Genomic DNA, 17877 nt, shown 5'->3' on the forward strand with positions numbered 1-17877 from the left:
GTTCTCACTCAAGCACGTCTAAGAGTTCTTTAGCAAGCTCTTGTAAGTATGACTGCGGCTAAGCATGCCATTTCATGAACTTTGAAAGGCTTTTACAGAGCTTTCTTGCTAGCCCCCCTTTGCAATAATTCCCTCACAGTACAGGGAATTATTCCTACCAGTTCCTACCATTCCAGTACCACTTCTCTAACCAGTACCAATTCTCTAAACAGAGAATTTCCCCTTTGATATCGAGTCATACTTTAGGTAGCTAACATCTGAGAGCATCCAGGGAGTCACAGTATGTGGGAAGGGAAAAGTCAAACTCATGATGGACAAGTGGTAGTCTTTCTCCTCTTCTAACCAGTTTTCTACTCAGGTCTTTACAGAACCCTGACTGCACATGCACATGCACACATACACGCATGCATGCCTGCGGATGAAGCAGGCCCACTTAAAGCAGCTTGCTAGCATCACCTGGGACACCCAAGGCCTACCCCATCCTGAGCAGTCAAAGCACAGTTCCCAAAGGCAAGGTACAAACCCTGCCTTTCATTTAAGGACTCTGGTTGTCATGTCCTTTGAGTCATTTTAGGGTAAAAATTTTGTCATGAGAACGAAAGCTCCGAGAGCTACTTCCGTGTTCCTTGAATGGTCCCTTGGCAATCTCAGTTGGCTAAAATGCAGATATTCTGGGTCCTGCCCTTGAACTAACAAACTCTGATGTACGTAGGCTAAAGAGAAGTCTGCAACTGTTATTGGGTTCCGATGCAGGCCTCTTAGATTCTAAAATCTTCCAGACTTCTCTCAATAGTTTAACCAGAAGTGGGATATCAGAAACAAAGTAACTAAAGCCTTAAAGGATTTTAAATGAATCTAAAACAACTGGACAGAAATTGACAGCAAAATACTCCATCTTTTCCTCCCCTAAAGGGACCACCAACCCCTATAGTGCCCTATCTCCCCCCACCTGGAGAAGAACCCTATAAATCCCATCCCTTCCCCCTACGCCCTGCAGGAACCCCCTTTAGTTCCTTTCCTCTCTTGAAAGGTGTCCTCCACAATAGCAAAATAGAATCCCTCCCTTTCCTTCCTGTACCATTACATTTTTGTGCAAATATTCCCTCCTCCACTCCCACAAAATCAGGTCGCTTCGGGACTGCTACTAGTACTTTGGAAAGTGCCATTATCTAGTCAAATGATAAGAAATCTACCCTGAGTTCCCTTGTGCATTTATATACTTTTTTTTTTCATTTCATGTATCTCATTCAAATGGCAATGAAGTACATAGCTTCTCTGTAAGTCAAAACAAGGTAAGGGATGTGACTAAATGGTTTTGCCCATTTCCAACTGGCCAGGAACCAATTCTTTTCTTTCTTTTTAAATCTAGAGCAGACTGAGTCATTGCCACATAGTTCTACCTTGAAAAGGAAAAAAAAAAAAAAGAAAGAAAAGAAAAAGAAAAAAGACTGACTTCAAGCTTAGACTTTAGTTTATATTTATAACCCATAATATGGCATTGGGGTGGCATAGGAAGGGTGGTGGTGGCAGCCACAGGGAGGGAGCAGGGTACCGAGTCAAGTGGGAAGCGCTTCCTGTCTGCTTCTCACTAGCACCGATCTTCACTCTATAAACACACAGCAAGGTTTAGGTCCAACAAGTTCTATTTTAGTTCATAGCATGTATATCACAGGACTCGCTGGGTTGTTAATGTGTGCATCAGAACAGCCCTTTCAGAAAGTAGTCTCGCACTGGCAGTCCTGAAAAACATCCAGTGTTCATAGTCTTCAGTGTTTAAGACAACATTCTAAGAAGGTACACACTGCAGCACTGTATGTAATACAAGGACAACGGAAGTATTGTAAATAACAAGAGACATGGTAGAGTGCCTCTCATCTACTGAACTTTTGCAGAGCGCCTGCTGAATAATGAAAATTCTTTTTATTTTCATGAAGGAACCACAGCTTAGAGAAGTTAGTGACCTTGCCCTCCCATATACTAAGGCATGGGTTTATGCGGATCCCATCCAGGCCACTGTGAATGAAGCTCACATGCTTTTAAGTTCTGCTCAGTGCTCATCAGCATCAGGGGAGCGTTATGACATAAATCATCACTGTGCCTCAATGGATTGTTACAAACATATTAGGAGTGGAAATACACCCCAATTCCCCAAGCACAAAACCACTCCAGTCACTATGCAGGGGTGGCCCTCACAATCAAAGCCTGAAGCCGGTGGCTAACACCACACCCATTGCGCACTGAAGTGAAGTGAGCCGTAGCATTTGTTTAGAGAATGACCCAGATCTGTGAGCAGCAATTAAGTTCCTGTAGAATTTAAAAAACAAGGGACAATAAGGAAGCTGAGTCAGAAACACTATCATTTACAAGTTAATATTTACCATGTTCTAGCCTTTCCAGGGCCTCTCGTACTCTGAGGCAGACGCCAAAGTTCTGTGACCAAGATCTGACCATGCAGCAGCTCAGATAAGATCCAGTTACAGTACTAGACAATTCACAGAGAGTGGACAGCTATTTCCTAGGGTCAGCCAGGTCCCTTATCAGGTCTTCCTGCCATTTCCCAAGTATCACACTAAACTAATGGTGTCTACTGGCTCACTAGTACTGTGCCCATGGTCCGGGCCAAGTGAGGGAAAGGACAGAAGGAGGTACAGAAGTGAGAACCACTCTTCTTACTTACACCTCATTAATGAGATGCTGGGAAGGAGACCCTAGAAAGACTCAGGAGTCCCTATTTCTAAAAGGGAAAAGGATGCAGTAGTGTTTCTCAGGCTCACCAATGGCAAGCAGGCTTAATGAATGACTCACAGGCTTGCCACTGGCACGGACACTAGGTAGGAGAGCACTAGTGGGGAGGCAGCAGGTCAGGTCAGGTCTCCAAACTGCACACTCCATACATGTACATCCCCCCAAGCCCCCGCCTTGGGTCTGTTTACATGAAGCTTTCTCCCGCAACAGCTCAAAATTAGACAGCAACCTGAACCACTCCTCAGCCGTCCCTCAGCTCAAGTCAGCATTGCTCTTAGCTGCCCAGTCACTATTGGGTTCAAAGGTAGTTCAGAGAGCAAACAACAAAACCAAGGAATTCCAGTTCTGTTTGCAGTCCTATTAACCAGTGGCTCACTGAGTCCAGATCCTACTCTTACAAAACAAGCCTGTAACAAGAGCATCAGGGTGGATTCTTTCTGGCTCTTAGTATAGTTCAGTACTGAACTTCAGTGCTTTATTTGCTACTATGTATGCAAGCATTCATTTCTATCTGCAAAGAGCAGTCCTCACATGGCCATGAGATATGACAGCAGTTCTAGGACATCTTTAAAGAAACTGGTCTAGAAGTTAACGACCGGCATTGTCAAATCACTTTGTACAGAGCTCTGGAACGGACGCACCAGCGGTGGTGCTCCCATTAGTGTGTGTCTGTTTGCACACCAACTTTCCCTTGAGATTTTGCTGGACAATTTCATTGCTCTTGGGGAATCTCTAGGTAGAGAACACATCTACCCCTGAAACTATTTCCTCATCTAGGAGTCCAAAGGCACAAAAGAGCAATTCAACTGTAGGTCTTGAAATTTCTCCTTGAGGTATTTTAATCAAAGGACAGAAATTAACTGATTTTTAGAACACAGACACAGCAAAGTCATTTTGTCCTTTTGTGAATCAACTGCAAAGAAAGGTTCTTGCAAAAAAACCTCAGGGCCTCCTTCACTGTCACCAGCATTAGTCATCAATCCACACTGAATTTCCAAGCACCCTCCTAGTTTCCAAATTAGCCAAAAATCCTTCCACCTTGGGGTCCTTGGCTTTCGTTTTACAGCTCTCTTCCAGCTTCACAGTGTAACCAGACAACCTCAAATATCTGAAAATCACTCCAACCTAGCATCACTCCTGTGGAAAATTTCACTCACAGGATATTCGATCTGGGTTTCATATGGGTCCTGGGTCACATTCATACAGCCATAGACTGTATTTCACAAGCCTACAGTGTTCTTAAAAGAAAAAAACAAATATAACTTTAAAAGAAGACACAAGCCTTCATGAAAATATAGTTGTCAAATTTATTTTCATTAGGCAGCATCTTATGAAGAATTCCTAAGATCCGTGTTTCCTGACATGCGAGTTAGCAGTAATTGCTTGGTTACTATAAATACCGCTGCTCAAAGCAGTACCACTGGGTTAGAGTGAAGACTACAGACTTTATGACTCCGATCCTACTCCATCTACATGAAGTCAGAAGGTTCTGAACAGCTGGTTGGGAAGGTAGCCAAGGTGGAGGAAAGATGTCTGCGCTTCCTTTTCAAGGGCAGCCAACTCCTGAACGGTAGGTGCCAGGATATCCACATGGCCTTTATAGTTTCCACCTGCACAGACACACAAACCAGGAGCAATGTCAGTGGCAAGCTGGAAGCACTTGTCAGGAAGCCCTGCGCTCAATTCTACCACTTCAAATACTGTTTCTAGCAGTAAAAACTTACAACCAGACAAGTTATCTCCAGAACATTTAGCTTTAAATTTTTAAGTCAAGAATTTCAATATAAATTAGTAATCAAGTTTCATTACTAGTTGCCTCACTGTCCACATCTGCTACTCCCTCAGCATACCCTGAATCAAAAGCATTTGGAAACATTCTGGGCGAGGAGAACACTCACCAAGGTTGCCACTCACACTAAAGATTCTGACTCTGTTCAAAATCACCTATACTATTCATTTCCTAATAGTTCTTTTAAAGTTCAAGTACTCTTGATAAGCATACTTCAAGACAATCAGCTAATTTGCTGCCCCTCATTCACATACAGATCACACAATAAAACGCTGGAAGTCAAATAGTAATAAAGCACTGGAGAGCAATTAGTAGAGGATAATTAACATGCAAATAATATACTATTAGCATAATGGAACAAAATCATGCTCTTCATAAACTGACATTCAAAGAGGCAAATTTAGCTACATGTGCTGGTGGATGTCTATAATCCCAGCGCTCAGAAGGCTGAGGCAGGGGAATCTTGAGTCTGGGATAGAAAACACTGGGTACAGTATGGGGAATGAGGGAGCCAGAAGAACACACTGAAACATCTGAAAGCTTACCACCAGCAGCCCTTTTTTGACCATATGTAACTTTCCCATCAAACTCATCCACTGGAACCTTTATATCTGGCTCAACCTGGGAAATGGTACAGTTCAGGTGTTCTTCTATCTCGGAAAGTAGCTAAGAAAGAGTGAGAAAATGAAAATATTTTAGATAAAAAAATTTCACTTTGATAAGAGTTTCACTGTGATAGCATTAAATAAAACTAGGAAGCTGAATGCTTAATATAAATAGAAGCTAGATCCCTGGAAGTGGCTCCCAAGTCACAACTTACAAAATTATTAGCCAGTTATCTTTCTCTCATCATTGACAAATAGATGAAAGTAGAGATGTAACTTTTCTAGATGAATGCAGTTTGTTTATCAATTTCAAAAAAGTCTCTGGGGGTGTTGGCAAAGTCTTACCTGCATTTCATTGTACCAGATAGTACAGCCACCATCTTCCTTGAGTCTAGTGTTATAGCATCCCTTCCCACGGTTGCTACATACATGATACCAAACCTACATTAAGAGAAAAGAAACATGACCATGTATAGAGATGGAAATTAAATACTGTGCTCTACATTTTTGTTTGTTTTCTTTTTAACATTTTATTTCCTTAAAACACTAGAAAAAAAGATTATGCATTTTATCAAATGACTATTACTTGATGGCTCATTGAATAGATCTGGGTTATTCTAGAAATAATACAAAAGGATGTGAGTTAAAGAAATTCTCAAACCAAACAAACCCATAAACTGATACCATAGCCTGCTGTTCAAAGAAGTGCATGCAGTCAGCTGTGGTGCTACCTGCCTGTAAGCCCTGCACTCAGGCTAAGGCAAGTGGGGGGCGAGTTTGAGGCCAGTCTGGATTACAAAAGGGTGAGCATGGAGAGGGAATAAATTTTGGAGAATGTTGTATCAAAATTAATATTTTAAAAAGTCTGTTTATGCTGGGTAATGGTGGCGCATGCTTTTAATCCCAACACTTGGGAGGCAGAAGCCAGCCTGGTCTACAGAGTGAGTTCCAGGACAGCCAGGGCCACACAGAGAAACCCTGCCTCGAAAAAACAAAAACCAAAACAAAACAAAAAGTCTGTTTATATCCAAAGAAAAATAAGGCACATAGGGAAAGTATGCATATAAATTTGAGAAAAAAAATGCATGAGACCTTATAAAAGTTTTTCTATAAACCATAATTATATATTAAAAAAAAAACTGTATCACCCTCTAAGTGTCCTATGGCATCATACTACAGTATTTAAATAGTTTTCCCTGAAAAAACTATATTAGAGATATTAGGAATATCATATTTTGTTCCTTTCTTTGTAAACCACATGCTATTATTTGACTATTCAATCCATACAGAAAGAAGAAATCCTATAAAATGCTCACTTCCACTTGTGACTGATTGCAGCTTCAATGGGGAAAGCAAACTGCTTTTACTTCCCATATCAAAATGTAACTCACAATGACTCTAACAGAGACCACAAAGATTACCTTTTCTTTCTCTGTTGCCACCAGGGAAATAGCCAGGCCCATCCTGAAAGATTTCAAAGCTTGCATTAGACCTTATTTCTGAAACATAGGAGCTCAAAGGGGGAAAAACTTGAGCAGTACCTTTCAGCTCGTCCTACTCTGCCAATCCGGTGCACATAATTCTGTTTTTCATCAGGCAGGGTGACGTTTATGACTGCAAATGAAGACAATGGTTAATGGCTGAAATTTGTTTGTAAGGTCAGTGTGTTAAGTAGAAAGTTTCTTCTTACCATAAGGAACACCATGGATATCAATTCCTCTAGCAGCTACATCTGTGCAAATCAAGAATCTTACGTCTCCTTTCTAAGAGAACCAAGACAAGGTGTCTGTCAGTAAATGCATAAAACATAAAAACAAACACTCCACTAAGAAAGTTAAATGGTATGTTCAGATTACCTGTATGGACATAATAATCTACTGGACCAAATCCTGCAGCTTTACTCTATGATCTGCTGAGACATGCTATTCATGGTTGTACTATTTTTCTTATGCCAGTGTTTTAAGGCACTGCTAAACTCAGGCTTTATCTTTAGTGTTTAGAAATATCTTTAGAACACCAAAAATATATAATACAACAGAACACAGAAACATAGGTGTTGTCTTTATTCTTCTACTAAAATAAACCTAGAGAATGGGGAGATGGTTCATTTCCCATAGGAGAGCTTAAGAGCACTGACTGTTCTTCCAGAGGATCTGGGTTCCATTCTGAACACCTATATAGTACTAACAATCTGCAATGCCACCAGTTCCAGAGGATTCAACACCCTACTCTAACCTTTGTGGGCACTAAAAACACATAGTACAGGCAACACACCCATAAGCATGAAGAAGAAAATGGAGGAGGAGGAGGAGGAGGAGGAGGAGGAGGAGGAGGCAGCAGTAGGAAATAAGCCCCTAGAGCTTACAAAGGAAATAAAAATTAGCCCTTTGGATGCCTTTGTGGAGAAGAACGTTAAGATTTGGAGGTGACAGATGCATACTGACTCTAGGTCTAGTGTAACACCCAGGACAAATGGCAGTGAAGTTGGTGAAATGAAGCCAAGAACATCACTGATACACAGCATGGAAGCATACACTAATATAAGCCTGACATGTCCCACTTTTTTCCAAATGCTGGGAAAAAAACAAAACAAAACAAAATACCTATCTTATACATGGCAGTAAACACTCTGAAATGTTGGTGGGTAGAAACTACTGATGCTAGTTCTAAATGGCTGAGGACTACTACACACACCAAGGGCTCAGAAGGTCTTCGGAATGCAAGCACCTAGAAGGGTGCACTCCAAACAATCATAAAGCCAGGCATATTTGCTTCCACACTACCAAATTGTAATGATCATCTTCATTTCCTAACAAAGTAAATTCTCTACAAGTATTTGTGTACTTTTCAGAAAGGTTCACAGACATGGTTTACCTAATCCAATACTTCTAGAAAGTGTCTACCTGACAAAATTATGTATGTATGAATGTACATACCTATGTCAAAGAATACTTTATTGAGCATACTACAAGGGAGCAGTGGACGTGGACTACCTGACAGGGTACATGAAATTCGTTATCTGACTGTCAAAGATGACTAATTCCTGCCACAATGTACAGATAAGGGTGAAATGCTTTAAGTCTCTAGGAAAAGAACTGTTTTAATGATATTAAGTGGCATAAGGAACTCTATAGTCAGCTCTTTTAAATAATAAGGAAATGGAGGTAACTAGGCACATTGTACCTTAAATCGTTCCAAGTTTTGCTTTCTCTCATGAGGCTTTCTGTCACCATGAAGACACACACATGAGAATTGGTGTCCTTTCTTATCAGGTCCTAGGAAAAAGCATATTTAACATCTGACCTTGAAATGCACTATGCCAAAGACTATAAAAACACATGTCTATAAAAATCTATACTCCAATTTGGCACAAATGAAGGTAATAAACTTTCTGAAACAGGCAAAATGCCATTAAAATAAATTCCATGAAAGGCTGAGGAGATGGCTCAGGTAGTGTAAGCACGGAGATATGAGCTCAGATTCTCAGCACCCACGTAAAAGCTGGGCACAGTGTTGGCATCTTTAACCCCAGCATTTGGCTCTGTCAATGTTGGGGTTGACAGGTGGCCAGCAAGCCTAGGTGAATCTATCAGCTCCAGGTTCTGTTAGAGTGTTTCAAAAAGTAAAGTGGAAAGTAATAAGGAAGACAGCTCTGACCTCCACAGGCATGTGTTCAAATCCTCACACAGAGACACACACCTCCCCTAACACACACAAACTCCAGAAAACATTAACAGTGATTTGCTTTTAAGAGAATTCTAAATTCTATCAAACTTCTGTATTAACTTTCCAAGGAGCTGGGTTTAGAGGCACGCCCCACCACGCCCAGCATACTGTCCAACTTTATAAAAGAATGTGTAGCCCTTCAACAGAGATGACTTTACTGCTTAATATTCTCAACAAAAAATCAGAGTACTTAGGTATGTTCCGCAGCCTTGCCAAACTTGGTGTTCCATTTTTGAATATAAAGTAAGCACTTCTATACCAACTAAGAATATTTCTGTATTTCATAAGAAACATAAAGTCATCTAAACATAAAAAACATCTAATGTGAAATATACCACTTCCACTCTAATGTCTGGTCTACCTGTATAGAAATGCATTGGCTTGTATAAACCTTGGGTCAAGTTAATTTTAGTGTGGAATGTTTTATTTATTTGCAAAGTTTGGGTCATTCTATTTTCACCACAGTAGTGCCCCTTTATTTCTCCTAATATTTTTGTTATTGTCTACTTCATCCCTTATTAGATCTTTAGATTAGTACTTCACCATATGTGTTTATATGTGTGCTAATCTTAATATTAAAATTTGAAGTATCAACACTAGCATAATAGAATATGTATCTCGCGAACCAGTAAATGGTTTTGAAGATCTTCCTTGGGTTTTTGGTATGTTGTTTTTAACAGCATATACCTAACACACATCTAGATTAATACTCTATGTGACCTTAGCAGACGTCACTCACACTTAAATATACTCGGGTGGTTATTCTGTGATTCCTAATATCTATTTTTCCCCCCAAGACTAGAAATGGAAGACGTCTTACTCATACCAGGTTAAGTTCCACCACTGAGCTATATTCCCAGCACTTAAGTTTTGAGATCGCATCTCACTGTGCAGCTCAGGCTGACCTAAACTTGGCATGTGACTTAGTGACTCACCATCCTCCAACCTCTGCCTCCCCAGTGCTGAGACTACAGATGTGTACCACAATGCCTGGTTTCTTCATTCCTTCCTTCCTTCCTTTATTTAGGGTTTTTCCCTTATTCCCTTTTTCCTATTTACCAGTTTAGAAAATACACATTCTAGTATTTTAGTCATTACACTTTAGATTTTAGTATTAATCAGTAATCTAGATCTATGGCATTAGAATCCTGTGATTCAGGTTCATGCTAATGATGACTGTAGCAATGTGCAAGTTCTCACGTTTATTCCAGGGCCTATCCATAGGAAAATATGGATAGACAGATAGGTTACAAGGTGCCATCACTGCTTTAAACTCTGTGCACACATTCTAGCTTTTATCAACGTGGGGGTAATAATCTACAAAATGAAGAAATAAGTGAGGACAAATTTACCTCCTCCTTGCTGCATAAAGTATTGCTCCAAGTTATCACAGTCAATTTTAGTTCTACAGAAGATAATTGCTTGATCCATCTTGTGTTCCTTGATTGCTCGGACAGCATACTCCCCCTTCAGTATTTTAATAGCTTCAGACCACATCTCTTGATTACCATAGCAACAGAAAAAGCAACAGAATGTCAATTTGAAGCTGTCATAAGACCACATTATCAATCAGAAATATTGCTTAACTCTAAAAATCCCTGCAATACTATCCACAAGGCACAGTATGAGAGTGAGATACTTAAGAATTCATTGCTTCACTTATTTTGGTTCTGTCAATGTCTTATACGCTATTTTTGGGTCTCGGTCTCTCTCATAAACGCACACACACATACACACACATATAAACACACACACACACACACATATACACAATATACAAGCATGCAGCACACAGGCACACACAAACACGTAGACATACAACCAAGAGCCACGTACACCAAAACTTGGTACTTTCCTCTCAAGTACTAGTTATAATTTGTCTGTCCTGCATTAACTTCCATTTATGCTTATGATCTAATTATTGGATCATCTTAACCCTTCTTAAGGAAATTAAAAAATCTAACCTATCTAACACCACTCCACAGAGTGAAAACCTGGTTAGCAGCTTTTCAGTCATGTTCCCCGAATCTCTTTCCTGGGGAGTAGTGTTATTCTTGTTTCTCCTCTGCTGATTGATACATGCTTTTAAACTAAACTATTTCTAAAGGTTCTCTGGTTGTCTCCAACTGTAGCAGAGTAAGCAAAAGCTTTACAAAGCTATCATCACAGTAAAAGCTGCTATTTTATACAAATGCACTCCCTAACCATGGGTTAACAGTTTGTGCCTAACTAGCAGTTTTTCTCCTTCAACAGGGAAAGTGAGTATGGATTGTGTGGATCTGGTGTCACACATAAAACTGATTTCTAAGGAACTTGAAACAAAATTTCAGTCAATCCACCTTTGAGACCTATGTCAAACTGCTCACTGAATTCGACCAGAAAGTAAAAGCACTCTGCCCTCTTCTAAGGACCCACTCAAGACATGGACGTCAGGCATGCAGCTGAATCAGTTTAAGATCCACTCACTGAGGTTTTAGCACCTTGTATCCTACAATTTTGAAATGTTATGGACAAGAAGGAAATTGTCTGCTAGACTATCTTCACTGCACTGAGACTAATGGTTGGCTTTTTCAAAACTGATCAATGAGCATACATTTGTTTGAGAACAAAAAGTGCTACAGACAGTACTAATGTTGAATAATATATTTAATGCCCTGAATCATACACTTGAGTCAAAACAATTATAAAAATAATTAAGACGTCCACACTATTTGTCTTTTACCATTTAATAAAGGCACCCACAGGCACTTGGGAGGCAGAGGCAGGCAGATTTCTGAGTTCAAGGCCATCCTGGTGTACAGAGTGAGTTCCAGGACAGCCAGGTCTATACAGAGAAACCCTGTCTCGAAAAAACAAAAAAAAAAATAAAAACAAAAACAAAAAAACCAAAAAAGAAAAACATAATAAAGGCACTCAACCCCCAGCATCATTCATCTTTATTTTTCTGGAATTTCAGGGTCAATATAAATTTGACTCAACAAATTTGCTGGTTTCCTATGACCTACAATCAATAATCCAGAAGAGTTATGATTCTGAGGCCACACAACTAACATCTAAGTTCAGTGACTGACACTGCTCCTCTAAGCTAAGTAGTATGAGCTTGCCCTATTTTGTGATTATTCTTACTACTTCTACTTTTCCCATTCTAACTTTGTAGGTCATATCTCACATCTTTTATGAGAACACTTGGCACAGAAACAAAACAATCATTTCCAAGATCTATATATAACACATTCTACTCAGTCTTTCATCTTACCTGGACTGTTAGCACCAGGTCTTGTGTTATCCTTTGCATGAACATCATCAGTCTGTTGAAGGTAGAGATAAAGAAGGGATGAGGATGCTAAGGAATGACTCAGCCTCAGGACACCAGCTCACCACACAGTGTTCACACCTCGCAGCACTTACTCGAATGTGGTTCTTCCCCAGCCTTTCCCAGAGCTTGTCAGTTTTGGGGTTCACAGGGACAACGACATGATGCACAGTATCTGGAACAGAATCTTCTCCTTTCAAATCGACCCACGTGGGGAAATGCATTATCTTCTCAGACAGTTTCTTTACATCAAAGGAGTGCAGAGTAGCAGAGCAAACAATCACCTGGACACAGGAACACACATTCAGACCGACTTTATAACAGTCAGCATTCTATCATACTAGGTTTTAAAAAATATTTGTTTTGTTTTGAGAATCACACTAACAATGGATGAAAGCACAGAATAGTAATCAGGTAACCTAAAACATATCTAATCCCTGCCTCCATGTAGTAACCAACAGTGTGACAGTGGCAGGCTGTTAGTCCTCACAGAAACCATGCCATCTCTCCCTCTCAAATGCTTCCTATGGAAGGATGAGACACGGGCAATGTTTTCAGAAATAACTACTATGAAAGTAACTAACCATCAATAGCCGATGCTACTTCCCCTTTGCACAAGAAGCAGCGTTAATACCTAGACTCTTAAGCACCCAGGGCTCTGCAGAAAGAGCCGCTGAGAATATCTTAGGGTTATCTGTAACAACTAAGAAATTATCCTTATTTCTAAAAGGAGCTCCCCTCAATTCTCCCTTTCCTCCAAAACAGGGTTTCTCTGTGTAACAGAGCCATGGCTACCCTGAACTCACTTTGTAGGCCAGGATGGCATCAAGCTCACAAAGTGCTGGGATTAATGGTGTGCTGTGTGCCACCACAACCAGCTCTAAAAACAGCTTTTAAGACTGCCAGCTGTGTGTGTGTTTGAGTAACTAGATGATAACAAAGATAATATACACAATGAATTTAATCATAACACCTTAAGGCAGAAGTCTTTGATCCTCTAACACTGAGTAACAGTTGTCGCCATACATTTTTGAGCTGACTAGTCATTTGATACCTGAAGTCTTTTCCCATCAGAAGTAATCTGAGGAATCTGGCTGTGCATCCTGTTAATAAAGTCAGAATAACCTTGAGAGAGAAGGCCATCCTGCAGAAAAGAGGTTTTCATCAGTATTAACATCTTTTAATTTTCAAATTTAAAATACAAGGTAAAAGAATTAACATATATACATATATATCTCTATATTTACAAAATAATTATAATCTGCTGGATAATTAAAGGCAAATTATAAATTCAACCTTAGGTTCCTTTGTGACTAAAATATGAAAAATATGACTAAAAGTTCCTTGTGACTAAAATATGAAAAAGTATAATAAACCCAAACCACACTCCAGTATTCTAGCATGAACAGAACAGTTTATAACACATGTCCTTAAGATAATGATTTTAATTTGAAAATTGAAAAAGTTCCTGTGCTAGGAAATTAACACAACCATCTGTAGAATAATTTGAAAGAGTATCTCAGAAGCCTCAGACACATTTATGCCCCTCCAGATGGCCTACAGTGTGCATCTCTAGCATAAAAAAATAATCTGTTGTATAAAAAATAATGTATGCAGAGTTATTTGGAATAAAAAAGCTAACTACCTATGTCATTAGTTGGAGAGTAATTAAAGAAAACTATTACAAATCCGTGTCCATGTAACAGATCATTAAACAGCCTTCAAAGAATAACCACAAATAATCAAATGAAATATTTAAGATATAATTATTTTTAATAAAGGTTTGCCTACATTCCTCAAAGTCTGACTTCAGCTCCCTAAAACAATCCAGTGTCAGGACCCCTACTCAGTCCCTAAATTTAGGTGCTCAAGCTCTTAGTGCAAAGCTATACATTCACTCCATCTACAAATCACAAGTAGACTGCTTATACCTTTGTACAATGGAAATGCTATGTAAATAGCTGTCACACTATATTATTTAGGACAAATAATAAAACTACAAATGTTCAATATAAATGAAATTTTTTTCAAATTTTTATTCAAGATTGACTTAATATGCAGATAAAAAGTCAACTATATGTGTATCAATATAGTAAATGAAAATGTGCTTAACTGTGATTTTTAGGTAGTGGGATTAAGGCTGAGTTGTATTTTTTTTCACTTTATAAATCTTATCTTAAGTATCCTCTCTAAAGAAAATATAAATGTATTTCAACCTACTGCTTCATCCAGGACCAGGAATCTAACTTGAGACAAGTTGAGCTTTCCAGTTGACACCAAATCATCTAATCTTCCTGGAGTACCGACGACAATGTCAACCTGAAAAGCCAAAAGCAACACCCAAGGCAAATTAAAAAATTAATATAATTACTTTAAAGCAGCAAAATGCCATTTTCTACTTCAAACAAACATGTGAACACTGAAATAGTGCCCAACAATGCAAAAGGTATTGAAAGTCATTATGGGCCAGGCAGTGGTGGTGCATGCCTTTAATCCCAGCACTTGGGAGGCAGAGGCAGGTGATTTCTAAGTTCCAGGCCAGTCTGGTCTACAGAGTGAGTTCCAGGACAGCCAGGGCTACACAGAGAAACCCTGTCTTGAAAACAAACAAACAAAAAAACAAACAAACAAACAAAAAGAAGAAAGTCATTATGGATACATAATGCTGTATATCACATGCTAACTTTGGCAATTGATCTGGGATATCTAACTTTAAACATAATCTAATATATAAAATCTGTATTTTATAAGAAAAAATAACAGTGAGTTTACATGAATTTTAGAATTAAACAAAAGCTCCAATGTTATCCCACTGTGGGATATCATCTAGCACATCAATTTTTTTATTCTGAACAGAGGAATAGCTTTATTTTACAAGATAGTTTTGATAATTCAGAGAAGACACACAGAACCCTGGATACCTGGTATGCTGAGTGCTCACTGTATTTGATTATAGTTTGATAGTAACTGCTTGGACTGGCCAGGAAATTATTATAGGGTTTGTCAGATACTCATAGTGGATAGATAAAATGCTAAATGTCTTTAAGGTTTCATTTCCTATGACTACTAAAGCAAACACAACTATTATTACTCCTATTTTTAAATCAGCGGATTAAAGTGTAGACTTACACTAAAATCATAGCATTTAGATATAGCACTAGTAAGTACCCACACTGAGATTCAACCTCTGAGTCTACACATAAGAAGAGGTTTATGGGGCTAGAAAGTTGGCTCAAGTTAAGAGCACTTGTTTCGTTTGCAGAGCACTTGGGTTTGGTTTCCAGTGTCCATGCAGTAGCCCACCCCTATCCATAACTCCAGTTCCAGAGGACAAAATGCCCTCTTCTGACTTCGACATATACTTGTCATGTACATGGTACACATACATACATGCAAGTAAAACACTTTATACAAATAAAATAAATCTAAAAAAACAAAACATTTGGGGCTGGAGAGATGGTTCAGTGGTTAAGAGCACCAACTACTCTTCCAAAAGTCCTAAGTTCAAATCCCAGCAACCACATGGTGGCTCACAACCATCTGCAATGTGATCTGACTCCCTCTTCTGGTGTGTCTAAAGACAAGACACTACAGTGTACTCATACACATAAAATAAATAAATCTTTAAAAAAACATTTAAGGGTCAAATTGAAGTGATAGAAAATTTAACTTTGTATCATAAAAAATTTCAAGTATACAATTCATACGCTTTGCCTTCTCCCTCACATCTCATAGCCAAGTCTACAGGGCAAGTTGATTAGGAACAACTTTCAGGATTTACAGTCAAGTTCTACAGGTAACCTTTTCATCCTTTGGCCAGTTATGAAATATCTGATATATGCCCAGTTCCTAATATGTAAAAACAAGGATCAGTATCATGTTTTAATACACTGCAGGGCTCCTGTGACTAAGAAAATGTATGCATGGACTGCATCAGTATAGCACCTGCAAGGACGAGCACAAAGAACCCAAGCAAGAAAGCCCACAGACCCCTTCTTATGTTTAAACTCAGGAAGGGAGGTTGATAACTACAAACTTCAAGCTATAGAATACCTATGAAATGTGAAAGGAAAACCTGTTCAATGAAGTAGGACTCTACTATATATGCTAATCACAGGGACAAAATTCCACTCTGATCTGTGTGTAACATTTCTTTGGTTTACAATTCTAACTAAGTTTCTTCCCTCATGAGTAGCAGGAGGCAAAGGGGCATAAAAACAGATCTAGGCTATCAGAGGCTTGAAAAGAAGCTGCTAGACAAGTTTGTGAAGTATTTATATGCAGTGTATAGCAGCACATGGTCCACAATGCAGCACACTTGGAAGTAACAAGCTAAAATAACTCTACTTTCCACCTCCAAAGCTAACTTGGACTCTAGCATAAATAGCACGATGGCTGACCTGAGGGATGCAGAGATGGCAGTAGAGAATTCAGGGTTGAAAGACACAAAGAAAGCACAGGCGCTCCTTTAAGAACAGAACAGAATATTGCCAAGAAAACAATGAGATAATACTGCCTTTCCTTTGCCATTGGCCTCAGTGAACTTCGTGTTTGTGTGTGTGTGTCTGTGTTTGTGTGTGCGTGCACGTGTACATGTGTTCTACATGTGTGCACACATGCATGGAAGACCAAAGACTGTCTCCGTCTGTTTGGTACAGATGGAAATAGAGGAAACTTGACTTAGTATAAAATGGTCTAGATTTCACAATTAAGTATTACGGAAAGGAAATAAGAGGGATTTGTAAGAAGTTCATTTCATACATATTAAATAAAGAACTTTATGAAGTCCCAAATAGCGGGGCCCAGACTGTCCTAGTTTGGTCCTACACATGTGTCTGACCTCAGAGACTGTCTCAACATTAACTCATCATTTCCAGGTACTGCAGAGCCTTCTACTTTCTCCAAAATCTACTTTAGTCCATACTTACCCTCAACATTGGCTTGTTTTTTAATCAAAAATACAGGCATGCATGCAGAAAAATATACATACATACAGTGACTTTTAATCAGAAAGGCTAGAAGAAAATTCTCAAGAAGCCAAAGGGTAAACAAACAACTCAGAATTTCAGATGAAGAATTTAAAAAGAACCACTGTTCTCTGACCCTGGTTAGAGAGGCCTGGCCACATAGCATTTTCCAGCAAATGTACTCTTCTGGTCTGGTGCTAAATTTTATCCCCCTTTGACTTTTATTAGCAAAACAGAACTTATTCCCAAATTAAAAATACAACTTACCCCATTATCCAGAACAGAGAGCTGATCTCGAGCTGCAACACCACCAATTATGAGAAGCTCCCTGAAATAAACGGTGGGATGATGAGAGAGAAAGATTAAAGTCTGTTCTACAGTTTGATGTATGGCATCACTTTCATGGAGTAAGTCACTAAGAGCCACAGTACAGTGAGTGCACAGAAGGTGGGAAGCAAAGCACTTCACCTCACAGCCAGAAATGACACTGAGGCGAGTGCGAGTTCTCATCTACTCAGACATGAGTCCTCATCTACTCAGCCCACTCTGCCATAGTTAAAAGCCACATTCTACCTTTTAAAATACATTGGTTTTGAGTATAAAGAATATTTCTAGATGAATGGGTGGAAATGAGGATCAAAAGTTTGTCTTCAGGAGGGATAACCAGAAAATGAAGATAAAATTTTATTCAGTGTTATTTACAGATCATTAAAGAGAAAAAAGTGATCTTGT

The 17877-nt window shown here is 39.1% G+C and overlaps 1 protein-coding gene across 1 annotated transcript in view; it reads right to left on the reverse strand.

Moving 5' to 3' along the window:
• Nucleotides 1–4038: 4038 nt before the first annotated feature.
• The window catches only part of Ddx1 (DEAD-box helicase 1), a 30039-nt gene continuing 16200 nt past the window's right edge, over nt 4039–17877 (reverse strand). Inside the window, exons 14-26 of the mRNA XM_031356030.1 lie at nt 17413–17473; nt 14399–14497; nt 13233–13322; nt 12274–12462; nt 12122–12173; nt 10218–10364; nt 8323–8414; nt 6830–6902; nt 6681–6753; nt 6561–6603; nt 5485–5580; nt 5080–5200; nt 4039–4355 (exon numbers count right to left, since the gene is read on the reverse strand). Of these exons, the coding sequence (XP_031211890.1) occupies nt 4225–4355; nt 5080–5200; nt 5485–5580; nt 6561–6603; nt 6681–6753; nt 6830–6902; nt 8323–8414; nt 10218–10364; nt 12122–12173; nt 12274–12462; nt 13233–13322; nt 14399–14497; nt 17413–17473 (1267 nt within the window). The 3' untranslated portion in view covers nt 4039–4224. The remainder of the gene's footprint in view (nt 4356–5079; nt 5201–5484; nt 5581–6560; nt 6604–6680; nt 6754–6829; nt 6903–8322; nt 8415–10217; nt 10365–12121; nt 12174–12273; nt 12463–13232; nt 13323–14398; nt 14498–17412; nt 17474–17877) is intronic.

Source organism: Mastomys coucha, unplaced genomic scaffold (genome assembly GCF_008632895.1).
Source record: "Mastomys coucha isolate ucsf_1 unplaced genomic scaffold, UCSF_Mcou_1 pScaffold6, whole genome shotgun sequence".
Lineage (NCBI taxonomy): Eukaryota > Metazoa > Chordata > Mammalia > Rodentia > Muridae > Mastomys > Mastomys coucha.